The following is a 21413-nucleotide window of genomic DNA, read 5'->3' as shown; positions in this document are numbered from 1 at the left end:
AAAGATCAAATCCATAAAGGGCTTTTTGGTCTGCTTTAACTTAGAACTGAATCATACTGACCAGTTGAAATTATGTGAGATAACTAACGAAAAGGTTAACTAATGGTAACTAATGGTATTTTCATTGATAACTAATCAATGAAAATACTTCCCAAATTGTTTTCAATATATGTATCTCCATCCACTTTTGAGTGTTCTGCTTATTGAAAAATAGACCTTTTCCTTAGAAATGAAAATTACTAAAGAGCTTTTTCCAAACTAAAAAACCAAAACCCAGAAGAAACACAAATTGAGTTAGCTTATTTCATAACAGTGATCTCTATATCACATTTCAGTTAAAAAAAAATACTACAACTTTTTCCTCCTTTACTGCTCATTAACTTTTATATTTACAGTAAACTGACCTTCTCGGAGAAGGAGTTTTTGAAGACTTTTTTTTGGTCATTTTAGGAGACTTAGAGAGACTTCTACTCTTCCTTTTACGTCTTTCTCTGGAGGACCAAGAAATTCAAGATCACCAAAGAAGAAAAATAAACTCAGCAACTGGATAAAACCAGAAAGCTCTTAAAATTATCTGACAGAACTAAATAAATATTCCTGAATATAACATTATCTATGACCAATAATATATGGACCATATAAACAAAACAAAACAAAAAATCCATATGTTTCAGTTTGATGGGAAAGGACAGAATGGAAGTGAGAAGTAGGAAAAAAAAGTTGTGCCCTTCCTTTCAGATTTCAGTTTTATGCTTATCCTCACATGCTTGTACTTGTATGTGATAACAATGGAAACACACTGAATTCACTAATCCTGTACTAAGTTTCTTCAGTCAGGAAAATAATACAATTGAAAGAAAAGACACATTAAGACAAAAGGCATAAACTTGAACAATACAAACTTCAAAAATTAACATTGCAAGCTTAAGATCACTGGAATTCCAGTTCAGCATGACTGAAATGTAATTCTTGAATACATAAGCTAGCATTCATATTGGTTTAGTAGCAAGCAGTGCAAAATGAATCTCAAGCTATTGTCAAAATCAAAATGAAAATGTTAATATCTATTGTTTTCCTAGCAGTCCATGCTCAGCAAACCTATGCATTATTCTATAACACACTGAAGAGCTCTTAGTATTTTACAAAACAGCTGTTTTATACAGATGTATGAAATTTGATGAAGTTGCTGTTATGGAGTCTGATGTCAAATAGAACAGAACATTAAATAACTGGTTGCAAACATACCGAGACACATCTTAAAATAAACTAAAAACTGAGCAAGTAAAAGCTTCATTCAACATAAACATACTACCTATCTGTCAAAGATGACTCTTTCCTATCACCTCTTATAGGGCAGGAAAAGCAGGCAGGAAGAACCAACAAAGACAACAGGGAAGTTAAAAACTAATTGTCAGGGCATTTTAAGACACAACACAAAAGTTACACTTATGCATACCAGCTTTTGCAATTCCCACTGATTTTCTTTAATATTTAGGAAGGCCAAGAAAACAACAGTTATTAGATAAATTACAAAAGTATAAATTAAGATATACCTAGTATCACTATTTGGATTCATACTCTGACAGTATCATCTAGCTTGATCTCCTGATGCTGCACAGGACAAAAGTTCATAACTATTTTTTTCAGCAAGTTCTTAAGTTTGATTAAATTTTTGGTAAACAAAGATATAAAGTGGCCTCAAAATCATGGAAAGAACCTCCACAATTATTGATCAGCTGTTCATTGGTTAACATGTACCTCATTTTGAACATCCTTACATTTATCATCACCTTTTTTCAAATGGGGACATTGGAAATTAATATATTGTTCTGACAGTGTTCCCACTTGGTCTACATTGAGTACATCCCCTTTATTTTGTTTTCCTGCATACATATCTGTGAGCAACCAAGTAAGCGCCCTAATAATTATGTTCCAACTAGAAACTGTTTATGCATTAAATCTAATTTTCATTTTCAGCTTTTCATATTTCAAGTTGAAGAACTACAGCTGTGTCTGATACCATTCCTACCTCTATGTTACATTTGTCTATAAAAAGTTTTTTGTGTGCCTGTTTTTATTCACAGTCTTAAGGAACACTAGTACAGCAAAATTTAAGGAAAAATAGTTTGAAAAAATTGATACTGATTTTGTGACTCTAAATCATACACAGAATTAACACTCTTGTCTCAAAGGAAAAATTCCACAGGGTAATGACAGGAGCCAACTTCTTGTTGATTTAAATAAAGTTCACTAAAAATCACTCCAAGATTTGCCTTAGACCAACATCAGGCCTAGCAGTGCTAGAATTTTTTGAATTCTGAGACAGACAGAAGCTTTGAGGCAGAGACATTTCACAACACCTGTCTCCAACTAGTAGTACTTGGAAGAATGGTGGTAAGTGTGGAATAAGTCCCCCTTTACTCCACTCTTGTGAGTGTTGAGCAATACATTCTGTGCAGGTAGCTCAGTGTGCAGATGCAGTGTGCAGCTGCAGATTAAACTCTGGGTGGTGGGAAGTAGTGGGAGCCCTAGGAAGAGGCTGTGAACTGGCACTGACCTTTTGCACAACAAAAGGCACAGGGATCTGTAGCACTAGCCAGGTGATCAGACACTCAGAGACACAGCAGGAGCTGAAGACTCAGCAGGAAGACCCCAGACTATTGTGCAGATAGATTGGAAGGATATAAAAGCCCAGGGATTTGGTTGTTCAGGGTCCCTCCTTGAAGGCACCAGCTTGAGCTGTTTCTGTGTTACTGCACCATGAATAAATTGTTTTAAGGAATCAGATGTCTGAGACTGCTATGGGAAACCTGGGGTTGAGCTGGTAACAAAATTGTATGAGAGTGGGGTGTGTAAAAAACACAATAAACTTGCTTATCAACAACTTGGGCAAAGGGATAGAATGTACCCTCAGTAAGTTTGCTGATAATATTACACTGGGGGGAGTGGCTGATACACCTGAAGGCTGTGTTGCCATTCATCAGGACCTCGATAGGCTGGAGAGTTGGGCAGACAGAAACCTAATGAGGTTCAACAAGGGTAAGTGTAGGGTCCTGCACCTGGGGAGGAATAAACCCAAGGACCAGTATAGGCTGGGGCTGACCTACTAGAAAGCAGCTCTGTGGAGAAGGACCTGGAAGTCTTGGTGGATGACAAGTTGACCATGAGCCAGCAGTGTGCCCTTGTGGCCAGGAGGGCCAATGGTATGCTGGGGTGCATTGGGAAGAGTGTGGTCAGCAGGTCAAGGGAGGTGATCCTCCCCCTCTATTCGGCCCTACTGAGGCCACATCTGGAGTTGTGTCCAGTTCTGGGCTCCTCAGTACAAGAAAGACAAGGAGTTACTGGAGAGGCTTCAGTGGAGGGACACTAAGATGATGGGGGGGTCTGGAGCATCTCTCTTATGAGGAAACACCGTGGGAGATGGGCCTCTTTAGTCTAGAGAAGAGAAGACTCAGAGAGGATATCATCACTACATATAAATATCTCAAAGGTGGGTGCCAAGCGAATGGTGCCAGACTCTTTTCAGTGGTGCCCAGTGACAGAACCAGGAGCAATGGCCATAAACTAAAACACAAGTAGTTCCATCTCAACATGAGGAAAAACTTATTTATGTTGTGGGTGGCAGAGCACTGGAACAGGTTGCCCAGGGAGGTTGTGGATTCTCCCTCTCAAGAGACATTCAAAACTCACCTGGACACATTTCTGTGTAACCTGCTCTAGGTGACACTGTGTTCCAGCGCAGTCTAGATCAATTCACAGTAGATTGTGGGGCTGTGTTTCCACCCCTGGAGCAGTTGGTTCCAGGTATATTGGATTCCCCTCCAAGTGAAAGCAAACTGTGGCCTGCACTCTGCCGCCAAAGGGATTGAGAAAAATGCATTAGTGATATCAGTTGTGGTACCATTTGGCTGCTTTTGAGTCCTGCTAATATTGAAGTTCCAACATGTCTGGAATGGCAGCACTCAGAGGTGGTGTGACTTCATTCAGGCCACGATACTCTACTATCAGCCTCCATTCCCCATTAGACTTTCACACTGGCCATATGGGGCTGTTAATGGGTGAGTGGGTCCTGCTGATCACTCCTTGGCTCTCCAGTCAACAAATTAGTTCATGGATGGGAGTTTAAGAGTCTCGGTTGGTGCAATATTGTCGCCGATGTGCTGTCCTGGTAGCAATTGGTATTTGCTGGTCTTCAAACTGCAGCAATCTCATGATGAAGGGATCTTCGGAGAGGCCAGGAAGGGTGGATAACTGTTTGATTTTTCTCTATTCACAGCTACACCAAAAGCCCATCGATACCCTTTTGGATCCTTGAAGTACCCTCTCCTGAGGTAGTCGATGCCAAAGATACAAGGCGCCTCAGGGCCAGTCACAATGGCATGCTTTTCCCATTTGTCCCCTGTTAAACTCACCTCAACCTCTAATACAGACAACTCCTGGCCTCCCCCTGTCACTCCAGAGATGCAGATGGATTCCGCACTCCTGTGCCTTGATGGCATCAGTGTGCACTGTGCACTGGTAGCTACTAAAGCTTTATACTTCTGTGGATCTGATGTGCCAGGCCATTGAATACACACAGTCCAGTATACCTGGTCATCCCTTTCCTCCTCCTGGCTGAAGGCAGGGACCCTCTGTTCCTGGTCAGAGTATTCACTGTCTGACCTTTGGGATGCCAGATCAGAAGTGTCCTCACCAGGGTTAATGGAAGTGATTTCAGTTCTTTTATGTCTGGGAGATCACTGATTGCCTTCTTGTCTCTCTGCAGCAACGACATGGAGTCATTTTGGATGACCCTTTCTTAACAGCTCTCTTCCCTCTCAGTTCACAGACATGGCCTTCCAGCTTAAAGGTAGGTTCACCATCCCACTTCCTCGTGCCCTCCCTCTGGTCACACAGAAAGAACCAGAGTTCGCCACATCACCTGAGCTTGGGACTTCCCTCTGACCAGAGCAGGAGATGACTGATCTCTTGGGCTGCCCCTAAAAGCTGGGGTGCTGGCTTGTAGGGATGAGGAAGTACCCAGTGTTTCTTCTACATTTCAGATCCAGAAGGATGCCATCTCTACAGTTGGTGTATCCATTTGTGGATAATACAATGATACCAAGCTGCTGGAATATGATGCAGGGGCGCTTTGAACTACCTTCCTCTACATGGCCATTGTGCAAAGGACATCCTCTGGATCTTTAGGGACTCTGTCACTTTTTAGATCACTATAGATGATTTCCAGCACTGCTACTTCTCTTAAGTATTGGATACCTTTGTCTGTAGTGGTCCACTTCGCTGGCAAGCTCACAAGATCTCCCTTAAATGGATGTCTTGCCCTCACGCTTGAGAGAAACCATTTCCAGAGTCTGCAAATTGCTCCTTCCTTTCCAATTCCTCTTTCAATTTCCTGGTCCTTAGGAAGGGATCCCAGCTGTTGGGCTTCATGACCTTCTAACTACTGACTGCTGGCCCCATTATCCCAGCATCACAGCAGCCAGGCAGAAATCTGCTCACCTTGCTGGCGGCTGTAATCTTTTTGCAAGTTTCAAAGTTCTGATGAGGTCAGGGACCAAGTAACTTCAGTTTCCCATCTGATTTGCCTCACTCCTTTCAATTTCTTTGTTGAAGGCCCTGCCTCTTGATCTAATCCCTCCTTTCCTACTGTTACTTCCTCCTCTTCTTCCTCCCTTACTAATTGGCAGTATGGGCTTGCAACTTGCCTTGTCCATTTTTTTGTTTTCACTACAGGGGCAATTACTGTAGTTGCTGTAGTTTGAGTCCCTGTCTCAGCCATAGTGTCCTCAAATGCAGTTTGGATTCCTGCCTCAACTATAGTCCTGTGAGAGTATTGAACAATGGCTCGGTAGGCACAGGCCAGGCTCTAGTACAGGGCAAGAAGCTGCTGGTTTTCATGGGGGTAAATAAGGCACCCTTCTATCAGTTGACAGGTCAGTTTATTAGGGTTGTTTACCTGTTTGGGTGTAAAGTCCCAGGCAATGGGAGGTGATAACTACCCTAGGAACCTGACCAAATTCTTCCACAGGGCAGATTTTCAATAGCTCTTAACATAAAGGTTGTTTTCTCTTACACCAGGATGATGACAGATTGCATGAATTCAATAGCGTATCAACAGTATTAGCTAATATTATTAACAGTATTAAACAGCTTACATAAAGATGAGCAAAGACCATGGAAGTCTGCAGTACAAAATCATTCACATCCACCCTGGGCAGGGAGAAGGAGCTGTATTCACTCATCATTGTCTTAACATGTTCCCAAACTCAGCAAAATAGAGTGATAAGCAGCGCAGCTGACAAACACTGTGTCCCGCATAGGAGCTTACTACTTGATAACTACTATTTACCATTTACTATAGCATGCAATATATATATGTATAACTGCCTTTATCTTATCCCACATTTGGGCGCCAAAAGGACTGTAGTGGTTTGACCTTGGCTGGGTGCCAGGTGTCCAGTAAGCTGCTCTATCACTCCCCAGTGGGACAGGGGAGAGAATAAGATGGAAAACAACTAGTAGGTTAAGATAAGGCAGTTTACTAAAGCAAAGGAAAAAAACAAGCAAAAGTTTGTGCGTGCATAAGGAAAGGGGAAAGTTAATCTCTACTTCTCATCAGCGAGTGATGTTCAGACACTTCCTGGGAAGCAGGGCCTCAGCATGAGTAGTGGTTGCTCTGGAAGGCAAACGTAGAATAATGAATGCCTCCTGTTCCTCCTCTCTCCCTTAGCTTTTATATCTGAACTGACGTCATATGGTATGTAATATCCCTTTGGTTAATTTGGGTCAGCTGGCCTGGTTGTGTCCCCTCCCAGGATCTTGCCCACTCCCAGCCCCTTGATGGGGGAAAGGAATGTTAGAGGGACAGCACTGCTCAGCAGTAGCCAAAACACTGGTGTGTTATCAATACACTTCCAGCTACCAATGCTAAGCACATCACTGTGAGGGCTGCTAAGGAAAAATGAACTCTATTTCAGTCAGATCCAATACAACCTGCTTTGGCAGAAGGCTTGGACTAGATGATCTCCAGAGATCCCTTCCAACCCTAACGAGTCTGTGATTTTGTGTAGGGAGTCAAGCGGGGCATCCACAAGCATTTGTTATATTAGGTACGGAGCCACTGGTCACAATGTTGCTTGGTCTGTTCACTTGGTTGTGGTACCTCGGCTGTGGAAAGTCTGTCCAAGACAGCAGACAGATTTGAAAGACTTGAGAGAGTTAGAGGGACCTGCTCAGGAAATTCAGTTTTAAGGAATAAAATGGCAAGATGGACATCATCAGATTCCAATGGATGTGGTCAACAAAATAGCAGCTATGTTCCCACCAACCAGCAAGAAGGAAACTCAAGCTTTCCTAGGCACTGTGGGTTTTTTGAGGATGCATATTCCAGAATACGGTCAGACTGTAAGTCCTCTCTACCTTCTGATAAGTTGGGTGCTGAACAACAAGAAGCTTTTGAACAAAATAAACAGAAGATTGTTCATGCAGTAGCCCTTGGGCCAGTCAGGACAGGACAAGTTGTGAAAAATGTGCTCTACACTGCATCTGGGGAGATTGGTCTTTCCTAGAGCCTCTAGCAAAAAGTACCTGAGAAGACTCGAGGATGACTCCTAGGGTTCTGGAGTCAGGGACACAAAGGATCCAAGGCCTGTTAGACCTCAACTGAAAAAGTGATACTGGCAGCTTATAAAGGGATTGGAGCTGCTTCTGAAGTGATTGACACTGAAGCACAGCTCCTCCTGGCACCCTGACTGCCAGTGCTAGGCTGGATGCTCAAAGGGAAAGTCCCTGCAACACATCATGCCACTGATGCTACCTGGAGTAAGTGGATTGCTTTGATCACACAGCGAGCTCGAATAGGAAACCCTAATCACCCAGGGATCTTGGAAGTCATCATGAACTGGCCCAAAAGTGAAAATTTCGGACTATCATCAGAAAAGGAGGAGAAGGTAAAACTTGCAGAGGAGGCCCCACCATATAATCAGCTGCCAGAAAATGAAAAGCAATATACTCTTTTTAATGATGGTTCCTGCCATATTGCAGGGATATATTGAAAACGGAAAGCTGCCATATGGAGTCCTATGCATTGAGTCGTGGAAGCTATTGAGGGACAAGGTGGATCAAGTTAGGTTGCAGATGTGAAAAATGTCCAGCTGGCTTTAGATATCACTGAATAAGAGAAATGGCCAGCATTCTACCTCTGCACTGACTTGTGGATGGTAGGGAATGTTCTGTGGGGGTGGCTGGATCAATGGAAAAAGACCAATTGTCAGCAGACAGGTAAAACCATCTGGGCTGCAGAATCGTGGTAAGACACTGCTGCCTGGATAGAGCAATAAATGTACATCATATAGATGCACACGTACCCAAGAGTAAGGCTACGGAAGAACATTGCAACAACGGACAGGTGGATCAGGCTGCTAAGATTAAAAAGTATTGCAGGTGGATCTGGACTGGCAGCATAAGGGTGAATTATTTCTGGCTTGGTGGGTCCATGACACCTCAGGTCATCAGGGAAGAGATGTAACATACAGATGAGCTTGTGACCGAGGGGTGAACTTAACCATGGACACTATCTCCCAGGTTATCCATAACTGTGAAACATGACCTGTGATCAAGCAGGCCAAGCGGGTAAAGCCCCTGGTGGACAATGGTCAAAATATAAATATGGGGAGGCCTGGCAGATTGATTACATCACAATCCTACAGACCCATCAAGGCAAGCACTACATGCTTACAGTGGTGGAAACAGTCATTGGATGGCTGGAGATGTACTCTCTGCCTTATGCCACTGCCTGGAACACCATCTTGAACCTTGAAAAGCAAGTCCTGTGGTGACATGGCACCTCAGATAGAAGCGAGTCAGATGATGGGACTCATTTGAAAAATAGCCTCATAGACACCTTGGCCAGAGAGTATGGTATTGAGTGGGTGTATCATATTCCCTATCGTGCAACAGCTTCTGGGAAAATTGAACGGTACAATGGACTGTTAAAAACCACATTGAAAGCAATGGGTGGTGGAACCTTCAAACATTGGGATCTACATCTAGTGAAGGCCACCTGGTTAGTTAACACCCAAGGCTCTACCAATCAAGCTGGTCCTGCCCAATCAAAACCTCCACATACTGTAGAAGGGGTTAAAGTTCCTGTGGTGCATATGAGGAATGTGTTAGAGAAGACAGTTTGGATTAGTCCTGCCTCAAGCAAAGGCAAACCCATCCATGGGATTGTTTTTGCTCAAGGATCTGGGTGTACCTTGTGGGTAATGCAAAAGGATGAAGAAACACGATGTCTAACTCAAGGGGATTTGATTTTTGGATGAGAATAGTCAGTAATGTTGAATTGTATAATACTGGTTGCTGAATGACACTTCTACTGTATGCCATAACTACCATGGACAATGAGGATGGACTGCTCCAGATACACCAGTCATGAGTTCCTGATGCAACTTGCAATCAGCCAACAGCACACCAGCCCTCCTGCCCTAGAAGACATCTAGGATGGATAGAACCCACAGTCACAGACTAAATTAACTCAACAGACATCTTGGAGGGACAGCCATTGACTATGGAAATTATATTCGTGCTTGTGTATATATTATATATATTCTATATTTTATATGTTATATATATGTGTGTGCATGTATGTATGTATATAGTTAGAAGGTGTAGGATTTGGGCATGAGTATATGGTATAGATTAAGGGGTGGATAATGTCCTGGTTCCAGCCAGGATAGGGTTCATTTCTGCAGTAGCCAGGAGGGGAGGTTAGTTTATACCACCTCATTGCCAGGGGTGGGGGAAGGAGGTCTCTTTTGGGGGTATCATGGTAGAGGTTCCCCTATTACTGGGTTCCATGGTGAGTAATCGGGAGTGATTCAGTGAATCGTTTGCCTCTTTCTTGTACATTGTACTGTTGCTGTTACTGTTAGTTTTTTTATCTCATTGATGTTTCCAGTAAACTGTCCTTATCTCCATGCATGATCTTTGACTTTTGTGCCCTCAGTTCTCCTCTCAGCTTGCTGCAGGAGGGAGGAGGAGGGGGGAGTGAGGAAGCGGCATGTGATTTGGAGTGTTGCAGTGGAAACACTAAATTGGGAAATACCATTCCTAAACCATGACAGAGGGGACACAACTAGGACAGCTGACCTGAATTGACCAAAGGGATATTCCATATCATGATGTCAGCTCAGATATAAAAGCTAAGAAAATGGGGAAGAAGGGGGAACATTCCTTATTTACAATGTTTGCCTTTGTGGAAAGATGGCTGGGGATAAAATTAGAGGAAACGGAGAAGTTATATTCACATCCTGACAGAAGTTGTAAAGAGTATGGAAATTATAGGCTAAAACATAGTTGCCACTCCCTGGATAGAACATGGTTGGCATGCTCAAGACCTATTCTATGATAATTCCCCACACCCACAATCTGCAACCATAGCACCTACTAAAGGGGATGGAATGGGAGGGTGGAAGCGAGTGGAGACACTGCAGCCAGGCTCTGTTGAAATCCTTACAGGGAGGGGAACTCAATGGTACTTTTTAGCTGATAAACCAAGTGGCACCTGTCAACCAGGGGAGATAGGAAAAGATGTCCTGCTGCTGAGCCATCAACTGTGTTGAAATTGCTCTCCTCAGATGAACTTGCTTCATTATAACTTAATTGTAATATTAATGCATACCACCATCCCACAGCTACCCACCTCCAAGGTGTGACCACAGCTCACTGGGTATGTGCTCTATATTTTTTTTACTGTATCTTTAAAAGCAAAGGACAGAATTTTACACCAATCAGTAACAAAGGTATGTAAGACTAGAGTCACTAGAGCTGCACCGAAACATAAAGAAAAAATATAAAAGTAAGTGGAGAATGGGAGAAAAGTTAGGGAAGACTCCGTTATAACTGTTGGGATCAGTCAACAGGCTGAACCCGTCTTTTTCCCCATAGGGATGCTTATAGGGTAAGAACCGTACTCTGCATGCTGAATACTTTTAATGGGGATGAGAGCTTGTATGTGTATTGCTTTGAATATGTTTTTGCAGTCAGATACTATCACCGACAGTCCTTGAACCTTAACCTGTCACAATTTTATATTAATAGTGTTATTCCATAAACTGTTAGTGTGAGTCTTTCACGGGCACTGACAGTGGGTAACATACTCAAATAAAGGGGAAGACTTGCTGAGGGGTCTCCCTTATGCTGTTGGTGTGTGTCCTAGGGTGACATTATGATGCTTGTATCCCCAGTCATCTGTTCTGTTTATGCTGGATATTATGTTCTGTGCCTTCAAAACTGGCTATGAAAAGTGAAGTTTTGTTTTGTTATCAGCCTGCTCACTCCCCCACGATCTGCTGGACACAGACAGCGGTACATAGTGCTGCTTTTGCTTTTTGCTTTTCTTTTTGCTTTTGCTTTTGCCTTTGCTCTTGCTCCTGCTTGTGTTTGCTTTTGCTTTTTGCTTGTTAGTTAGTTTAGCTAGGCAGTCCGAATTTTCCCTGGACTGTTTTTCTTTCCCTTTTCTTGGAACCATTTGAACCTGCTCCAGACTGGGAACTGGGAAAACACCAAGAGTTTTGCACTTTTTGGCCTGCAGCAGCCATTCCCAGCAGCGGAGGGACTGATAACAGAGCGACCACTCCCAGGAGAGACTTTCTGAATTTTGTCATCTCTTCAGGGCAATTAAAGAGTTTTGTCATCTGGTGTTCATTTTTTGTGCTGGGGACTGTTTTGCCTGTTAAATAAACAGGTATTTTTCCACTTCTCTCCAAGGAAATTCTTCCCGAACCAGGTGGGGGGAGGGGCCGTGGGAGGGGGTTGCTTTCTGGGGGCTCCTTCTGAAGGTTTTCTCCCAAATTTGCCCTAAACGAGGACAAGTATTTTGGCGCCCAACGCGTGGCTCGAGAGAGTGGAAAAAAACCTGTTCTAATCGTATTTTGGTTGCAATTACTCTGTGTTGGCATAGAGCAGTTAGTAGCCATGGTGTTTGAATTCATAATGTCTCTTGGGATGGAGGCTTGCATGTGTTTCTGGTCCCTAGGCTTTTTTGAGGTCTTAATACCTCTATGGTCCCTAGGTTTATTTTCTTGTCCAGGAATGGCTCCGGTATTGTCCCTAATACGTAGTTTTTGCAGCAGAGGGGCACTGACCAGAATATCCATTGGTCTGGGCTTGGTTGTAATGGCTTGTAGGACGTTTATAAAGGTACTGGAGTCTGTTCCAGGAATGTATGGTTCATGGGTATGGTTATGCACCCCATTTGTTAGAGGAGGAGCAGGGGATGAGGCTTTTCAGCCTTTGCTTTCCTTCTTCTCCTCTGAATCCATTACATCCCTATTGGAGAATGTTCAGTTCCCCCTGAATGTTAAAGAGACCATCTTTCTGGTATTTAATGTGGTAAGCTTCCTCTATACAGTCTGCAGTTTCTCTAGAATGAGGGCTGAGATTTCTAGAGGGGCTGATGAGACCCCTGACCCAGAAGCAGACCCAGGTGTGGAAAATCCTAAGTGGTGTGGGAAATGGGAGGATATGGGTCAAATCTTAAAGGAATTTTCTGACCCTATAATCTGGGACTTTCCATGTGAACAAATTCAGAACCCAGCTAAGGTGGGGAAATACCTGAAAGAGAAGTGCCATGATGACCCTAAGGAGAAAAAGATCATTGCAGTGAGCTGGGCCCTGGCATATGCTTATCTCACACTGCTAGATACTGTAGGGCAGCAGACAGAGGAAGAGGGGCAGAGAGATAAATCAACAGCTATCCCAGTTACTCAGGCTGCAGCCAACACCCCAGGCTCGAAACCAGACAGTAAGCCTCAACCAATGGCTGTTGCTACTAGCACAAGAAGTGGAAAGTGCACAGACAAGACTGATTGACCAGTGGATGATGACGATGATCATGATGCAGGAGAAGGACCCACAACACCTCCTGACATAAAATCTGGAGTCAAAGCAACAGGCACAAGATCAGAAGCTAATATTGAGTCCTTTTCCCTGAAGGACCTTCGTGGCCGAAGGAAGGATTACACTCGACGACCTGATGAGTCTATAATTAGTTGGTTAGTCCTTCTTTGGGATGCTGCAGGCGAGGCTACAATTCTGGATGGCACTAAAGCAAGGCATTTGGGATCCCTGTCACATGATCCCATCATCGACCAAGGAATGATGAAGGGGGGCTAACCCTCACAGCCTCTGGGCACGGGTCCTGGAAAGTGTAGCACAAAGATACCTGCGTGCAGATGATCTCTATATGCAGCAGACCCAGTGGAAGACTATAGAACAAGGGATCCAATGCCTGAGAGAAATGGCAGTGGCAGAGATTATCTTCTCAGATGACATAACAACTAGGAATCCGGACTTGGTACCATGTACATCTGTGATGTGGCAAAAACTTGTACGGCTTGGGCCACAGGAATATGCTTCTGCTTTAGCAATAATGAAGCAGGATGACAGGGATGAGACCATGCTTGATATGGCAAAGAAGCTCCGATCATATGCAGATGCTGTACATGGCCCAACACATGCCAGAATTGCAGCAGTGGAAACACGTCTGCAGAAATTAGAAGACAAGATAGAGGAGAATCATAAGAAACTCAGGGAGGAGATTAAAGAAGACCTCCAAATCTCAGCAGTACGGATCAGAAGTTCCGATATCCAACGCAGACGTTCCCCAGATGGGGAGAGAAGGTACACCCCATGAGCTGAGCTGTGGTTTTCCTGCGTGATTGTGGAGAAAACATGACGAGATGGGGTGGAAAATCTACTGCTGCTCTGGCACAACAGGTGCGTGAATTGAAGGAAGACAGGGCTCAGAGAGGAAGTTACACCAAAAAGGAAAGCAGCTGCAGTTGCCCGCAGCCAAACTGCCAAGTATGATGATGATGATGACATGTCCAATCCCCTTGAAGGAGCCTCCAAGACATATGCCCAAGGAAAGAAGGATAACCAGGCTTAGAGGGGCCCTGCCTGTAGCCAGGTAGAAGCGAGGGAAAACTGTGTTTTCTGGACTGTGTGGATTCGTTGGCCTGGCACATCTGAACCACAAGAATATAAAGCTTTAGTCGATACTGGTGAGCAGTGCACATTAATCCCATCAAGACATGTGGGGACAGAATCTGTTTCTATTGCCGGCGTGACAGGGGGATCACAGGACTTTACCTTAGTTGAAGCTGAAGTGAGTCTGACGGTAAATGAGTGGAAGAAACACCCTATTGTGACTGGCCCAGAGGCCCCATGCATTTTGGGCATAGATTACCTCCAAAGTGGGTATTTCAAAGACCCAAAAGGACTCAGGTAAGCATTTGGGATAGCAGCTGTAGTGACAGAGGGCATCCAGCAATTGAACACCTTGCCTAGACTGTTTGACAATCTGTCTACAGTAGGAGTTCTGAAGGGAGAAGAGCGACAAGTACCAATTGCCACTTCAACAGTGCATCGCCGACAGTACAGAACAACTCAAGATGCTGTGGTTCCCATCCATAAGATGATGCGAGAGCTGGAAAGCCAAGGGGTGGTCAGCAAAACCCACTCACCCTTCAACAGCCCCATTTGGCCTGTGCACAAATCTGAAGGAGAATGGAGATTGACAGTGGACTACCGTGCCTTGAATGAAGTGACTCCACCATTGAGCGCTGCTGTGCCAGACATGCTGGAACTCCAGTACGAGCTTGAGTCCATGGCAGCAAAGTTGTATGCCACTATCAATATTGCCAATGCATTTTTTCCATTCCTCTGGCAGCAGAATGCAGGCCTCAGTTTGCCTTTACATGGAGGGGAGTGCAGTATACCTGGAACTGACTGCCCCAGGGGTGGAAGCACAGTCCTACCATCTGCCATGGACTGATCAGGACTGCACTAGAAAAGGATGAGGCTCCAGAACATCTGCAGTACATTGATGTCATCATTGTGTGGGGGAACACAGCAGCAGAAGTGTTTGAGAAAGGAGAGAAAATCATCCGAATTCTCCTGGAAGCTGGTTTTGCCATCAAGAAGAGTAAAGTTAGGGGACCAGCTCGTGAGATCCAGTTCCTGGGAGTAAAGTGGCAAGATGGACAGCATCAGATTCCTACGGATGTCATTGACAAGATCACAGCTATGTCTCCACCAACCAATAAGAAGGAAACACAAGCTTTCTTGGGTGCCATAGGCTTTTGGAGAATGCATATTCCTGAGTGCAGCCAGATTGTGAGCCCTCTCTACCTGGTCACTCACAAAAAGAACGATTTCCATTGGGGCCCTGAGCAGCAACAGCTTTTGCCCAGATTAAGCAGGAAATCGCTCATGCAGTTGCCCTTGGCCCAGTCAGGACAGGAACAGATGTGAAGAATGTGCTCTACTCTGCAGCCGGGAGCCATGGTTTGTCCTGAAGCCTTTGGCAGAAGGTGCCTGGGGAGACTCATGGTTGACCATTAGGATTTTGGAGTTGAAGCTACAAAGGGTCTGACGCTAACTACACCCCAACAGAGAAAGAAATTTTGGCTGCCTATGAAGGAGTCCAAGCCGCCTCAGAGGTGACTGGTACAGAAGCACAACTCCTCCTGGCACCCCGACTACCGGTGCTGGGGTGGATGTTCAAAGGCAAGGTTCCTTCCACCCACCATGACACCAGTTCTACATGGAGCAAGTGGATTGCTCTTATCACACAGCACGCCCGTATTGGTAAACTGAATCACCCTGGGATTTTGGAAGTAATTACAAATTGGCCCAAAGGTGAAAGTTTTGATGTCACAGATGAAGAACAAGAACCAGTGACACGGGCTGAAGAAGCTCCACCATACAACCAACTGCCAGCAGAGGAAACACGCTATGCTCTTTTCACTGACAGTTCCTGTCACATCATAGGGATGAATCAGAAGTGGAAAGCAGCTGTATGGACCCCCACATGAAAGGTCACAGAGGCCACTGAAGGAGAAGGTGGATCAAGCCAACTTGCTGAACTCAAAGCTGTTCAACTGGCCCTGGACATTGCAGAAAGAGAGAAGTGGCCAAAGCTCTACCTCTACACTGATTCATGGGTGGTAGCCAATGCTCTGTGGGGATGTCTGGAGAGGTGGAAAGAGACTAATTGCAGCGTAGAGTAAATCAATTTGGCCTGCTGAAGGGTGGAAAGACATCGCTACCAGGGTAGGGAGGCTACTTGTGAAAATCCACTACCTAGATGCCCATGTCCCCAAGAGTCGAATTAATGAGGAGCATCAAAACAATAAGCAGGTAGACCAGGCTGCAAAGAAAGGGGTGTCAAAGATAGACCTAGATTGGGAACACAAGGGGGAGTTATTCCTAGCTCAATGGGCCCATGATGCCTCAGGCCATCAGGGCAGAGATGCCACCTATAAGTGGGCATGAGCCCAAGGGGTGGATTTAACCATGGACAGTATTTCTCAGGTTATCCATGACTGTGAGATGTGTGCTGCGATCAAGCAGGCCAAGCGAATGAAGCCCCTATGGTCTGGTGGGCAGTGGTCCAAATATAAGAATGGGGAGAACTGCCAGATTGACTACATCACACTGCCCCAGACACGCCAAAGCAAGTGCTATGTGCTGACCATGGTGGAAGCCACCACTGGATGGTTGGAGACCTACCCTGTGCTGCATGCTACTGCCTGGAACACCATCTTGGGCCTGGCAAAGCAAGTCCTGTGGTGACATGGCATGCCTGAGAGGATTGAATCAGACAATGGGACTCATTTCAAGAACAGCCTTATCAACACCTGGCCTAAGGAACATGGCATTGAGTGGGTGCACCATATGCCCTACCATGCACCAGCTGCAGGCAAAATGGAGTGGTACAATGGACTGCTAAAAACCACCTTGAAAGCATTGGGTGGGGGATCTTTCAAAAATTGGGAGCAGCATTTAGCAAAGGCCACCTGGTTAGTTAACACCCCAGGTTCCACCAATCGAACAGGTCCTGCCCAGTCTGAGCCCCTGAATATAGTAGACAGAGATAAAGTCCCAATGGTACATGTCAGAGGTTTGTTAGGGAAGACAGTGTGGATCAATTCTGCCTCGAGTACAGACAAACTCATTTGTGGGGTTGTCTTTGCTCAGGGACCAGGTTGCACATGGTGGGTAATGCAGAGAGAAGGAACAACACGATGTGTACCTCAGGGAGATTTGATTGTGGGGTGAGACTCATATGTAGATATCACTGTTTGCTGGATGTTACTGTCATTGTCTGTACATTAAACCACACAGACATGAGACAGAAGAAAATGTGTAAGTGTAGAAAGTTTGAGTAAGCAAAAGATGGATTTTTGAATTAGTAAAATGAAAGTGGGGAATCCTGCAGCTCTGGAGTCTGGGGCCTGGATTCAGTGGTTTGGTGTGTGGATGCGACAGGGGCATGATGGGCATTGATTGTAATTTTTTGGGGAGAGCGGATGGAAGTTTTTACATGAATAAAATGCATGATGTTTGGTAGTATGTTGATGATATGGGGATAAAGGGTGGAATGTCCTAGGGTGACATTATGATGCTTGTATCCCCAGTCGTCTGTTCTGTTTATGCTGGATATTATGTTCTGTGCCTTCAAGACTGGCTCTGAAAAGTGAAATTTTGTTTTGTTATCAGCCTGCTCAATCCCCCACGGTCTGCTGGACACAGAGGGCACAGTACATAGTGTTGCTTTTGCTTTTGCTTTTGCTCTTGCTCCTGCTTTTGCTCTTCCTTTTGCTTGTTAGTTAGCAGTCCGAATTTTCCCTGGACTGTTTTTCTTTCCCTTTTCTTGGAACCATTTGAACCTGCTCCAGACTGGGAACTGGGAAAACACCAAGAGTTTTGCACTTTTTGGCCTGCAGCAGCCATTCTCAGTGCCGGAAGGACCGATAACACAGCGACCACTGCCAGGAGAGACTTTCTGAATTTGTCATCTCTTCAGAGTGATGAAAGAGTTTTGTCATCTGGTGTTGTTCAGTTTTTTTTTTTTTTTGTGCTGGGGAGTGCTTTGCCTGTTAAATAAACAGTTTTTTTCCACTTTTCTACGAGGAAATTCTTCCCGAACCAGGTGGGGGGAGAGGCCATGGGGGGGTTTGCTTTCTGGGGGGTGCTCCTCCTGGAGGTTTTCTCCCAAATTTGCCCTAAACCAGGACACCCTGCTTCCCAGGAAGTGGCTGGATGGGAAATAGAGATTTCTTTTTTCTCTTTGCTTGTGCACACACCAACTTTCACTTTTGCTTTAGTAAACTGCCTTGTCTCACCCTATCAGTTGTTTTCCGTCTTATTCTCTCTCCCTATCCAGCTGAGAAAGGGGAGTGACAGAGCACCTTGGTGGGCACATGGCATCCAGCCAAGGTCAGCCCACCACACCCATAATGGTAATTGGTGAGTGATCTCTCCCCTTTTTTATCTCAACTCATGGTATTTTTCTCCCCCATCCAGAATCACAGAATCACAAGGTTCGAAGAGACCTTCAAGATCATCGAGTCCAACCCGTTTCCTGACACCTCAACTAAACCATGGCACCGAATGCAACATCCAGTCTTTTTTTAAACACATCCAGGGATGGTGACTCCACCACCTCCCTGGGAAGACCATTCCAGTACTTTATCATCCTTTGCGTGAAAAACTTTTTTCCTAATATCTAACCTATATTTTCATTGGTGTAGCTTGAGACTGTGACCTCTTGTTCTGTCAGTTGCTGCCTGGAGAAAGAGACCAACCCCCACCTGACTACAACTACCCTTCAGGAAGTTGTAGAGAGTGATAAGGTCGCCTCTGAGTCTCCTTTTCTCCAGGCTAAACAACCCCAGCTCCCTCAGCTGTTCCTCATAGGGCTTGTGTTCCAAGCCCCTCACCAACCTTGTTGCCCTCCTCTGGACACGCCCAGGCATCTCAACATCCTTCCTAAACTGAGGGGCCCAGAACTGGACACAGTACTCAAGGTGCGGCCTCACCAGCGACGAGTACAGGGGGAGAATGACCTTCCTGCTCCAGCTGGCCACACCATTCCTGATCCAGTTGAGGAGAAAGAGCAATAGAGTTGCTTAGTGAGCACCTGGCATTCAACCTAGGTCAGTCCAGTACAATTAATTATCTAATTCAAGACTCCTGATACATACATGCAGAAATTGTTGTTTTCAAAGCTAACAGAACTACCTCTACTCTGAACAAGTAGTCAACCCATGAAATAATGTTAAAAATGCATTAAAATAGGAAGCTGTATATGTTTAAAGAAGCCACAATATTTTGCCCATAAACCTCCAGAAAGGCATGAACATTTCATATAACCCAAACAGAATGTTCAGAAACCACTACACCTTTTTCTGCATTATATGAACCATAAACTCCTGAATTTTGAGTGCTATGAAAATTTTGCTTTTGTCCAGGGAAGTGATTATTATATGTAGAACTTTTTCCAATTCATGCAGCATTTAATTCTCTCAAGGTAACATAAAATTTTCTATCTAAATTTGTCACATGATGTTATTGAACTCCATAATTGCTGAATGTTTTGAAAGCTTCTGAACTTAAGTTAGCTGCTATGCTTTTGAATATGCTCGAGTTAGTGCACTTACAGAGCTTAAAATCAATCTCACAGTCTCCTTTTGCTATATTGAATTTACCCAGACTTCCTCCCAGTTTACCCTCCCTCATAGGCAAAAACAAAAGCTAATTAACCTTGACTGCTTTCCTGATTACTATCAGCATGGTTAAGAAGTGTTAATTTTTACTTGTATTTGGACATTTAATCAACTAATCAAGGCATCCTGTCCTAGGTTACAATATAAAAATGTATTCTATTCCCATGCTTAAGAGCTGTTGAAACCAGGAGTGGCATTGTTTTTTTTCCCTTATCTCCTGTTAATGGGCCCATCAATGTCTTGCCACAGGACTCAGTGATAACTCCCTCCAGGAGCCATTTCTGTTTAACGGGTAATCAAGGACCCACCCCATGACTCAGAATGACATCAGCCCATTGTGAGATGCTCTGCCCAGGGGGGAGGAGCTAAGCATCCCCACCTAGCTATAATCTGGGTTTTGGGACAGAGCAGTCAGTTCTTTCCACTGGATTCCCATAGGAACGGCTACCTTTACCCACTGGTTTCCAGAGGACAAGAGCTACCAGATTGTTTCCACAGGACCACCACTTCAACAAGACCATTTCATTTGGACTGCTACCACCACCCTAATTAGCAGGGTGCCAGGTTGTATTCTGACTCTGTCAGTGGTTTTTCTTTTGTATTATTGCATGTACTTTGTTTTGGTTTTTTTTTTCCCTTTTCCTTATAAAATGTATTTCTGACTTGGAGTCACTCACTGGTTTTGCTTTCAAACCAGAACACATCCTTATTTTTCAACTGAGATACATACATTCCCTTTCTGAATGGTTAGTCAGCCAAATAACATGCTTGCTTCCTGCTCTTCAGCCATCCAGCCAAGAAAATTTATTGCTTGCCATCCTTAAGGTTGCCAAGTGGCAAATACTACCACCCAACTGTTCATAAGCCCAACAAATTCCGTTACAGACCAACACTGTACAGTATGTAAGTAATGAAGAAACTATGTACCAGTGACTCAAACTTTCATTAGGACAAAGATGGTGTTTAATGTCCCTCTATCATAAGTTTTGGATGGCTCCAACACAGTGAAATGGCATAAGAACCATTTACTTACTGTCCTCAAGGACTATACTATGCAGTAATGTGAAAGGCAAGTATCAGTTGCCCAACAATAAACTATTTTCTATCAATCATCATATAGAGCTCTTTGGAATGGATTTTATTTTATGGGGAAATCTAAAAAGCAGAAAGAATACAAATTGAATTAGTAAGTGGCATGGTGATACTGATACATAAAAATTAGGATGTGCATTTTACATGGTGCATCACTGTACTGACAAGTCAAAAAAGCATTAAAAAATTCTAAACAAACCTGCTGGAGCTACGAGATCTTCTTGAAGAGCTATAGATTCTTGGGGGTGTTCTGGATCTCATCTCTTTCTTTTTTTTATCATCTCTCTCTTTTTCTCTTTCTTGCTCCTTCTTCTCTTTCTTCTCATCTTTCTCCTTTTCTTTGTCTCCTTTTTCCCTTCTGTCCTTATCCCCCTCCTTGTCCTTAATCTTCTCTCTATCCTTTTCCCCCTCTTTCATAACATCATATTTTTCCTTGTTCTGGTCTAGCTCTTCTCTGTCTTTTTCCTTCTCCTTCTCCTTGTTCTTTTCCCTGTCCTTGTCCCTGTCTCTATCCCCATCCTTGTCTCTAACTCTCTCTCGATCTTTATGCTGTTCTTTCTCCTGGTCCTTCTCCTTGTCCTTATCCCTGTGTCTCTCTTTATCTTGCTCTCTTTCCTTTTCTTTGTCCCAGTTTCTCTCCTTCTCTTTGTCTTGGTCTCTCTCCTTTTCTTTGGCCTTTTCTTTTTTCTTGACCTTTTCTTTGTCTCTTTTTTTGTCACTGTGAAAAGCCAAACACAAATCCAT

General features: G+C 44.2%; 1 protein-coding gene across 8 annotated transcripts in view; it reads right to left on the bottom strand.

Moving 5' to 3' along the window:
- Positions 1-21413, bottom strand: part of LOC137465558 (splicing regulatory glutamine/lysine-rich protein 1-like) — a 448710-nt gene that overhangs the window by 374541 nt on the left and 52756 nt on the right. For 4 of the 8 annotated variants that reach the window (XM_068177638.1, XM_068177635.1, XM_068177641.1 and 1 more), the window contains 3 exons: positions 20869-21387; positions 1313-1345; positions 405-491 (listed from right to left, as the gene is read on the bottom strand). In XM_068177638.1, the coding sequence (XP_068033739.1) occupies positions 405-491; positions 1313-1345; positions 20869-21387 (639 nt within the window). The remainder of the gene's footprint in view (positions 1-404; positions 492-1312; positions 1346-20868; positions 21388-21413) is intronic. The other 4 variants (XM_068177639.1, XM_068177637.1, XM_068177640.1 and 1 more) reach the window with 2 other exon arrangements.

This window comes from Anomalospiza imberbis (assembly GCF_031753505.1).
Source record: "Anomalospiza imberbis isolate Cuckoo-Finch-1a 21T00152 chromosome W unlocalized genomic scaffold, ASM3175350v1 scaffold_31, whole genome shotgun sequence".
Classification (NCBI taxonomy): domain Eukaryota; kingdom Metazoa; phylum Chordata; class Aves; order Passeriformes; family Viduidae; genus Anomalospiza; species Anomalospiza imberbis.
This window is presented reverse-complemented; position numbering and strand designations above follow the sequence as displayed.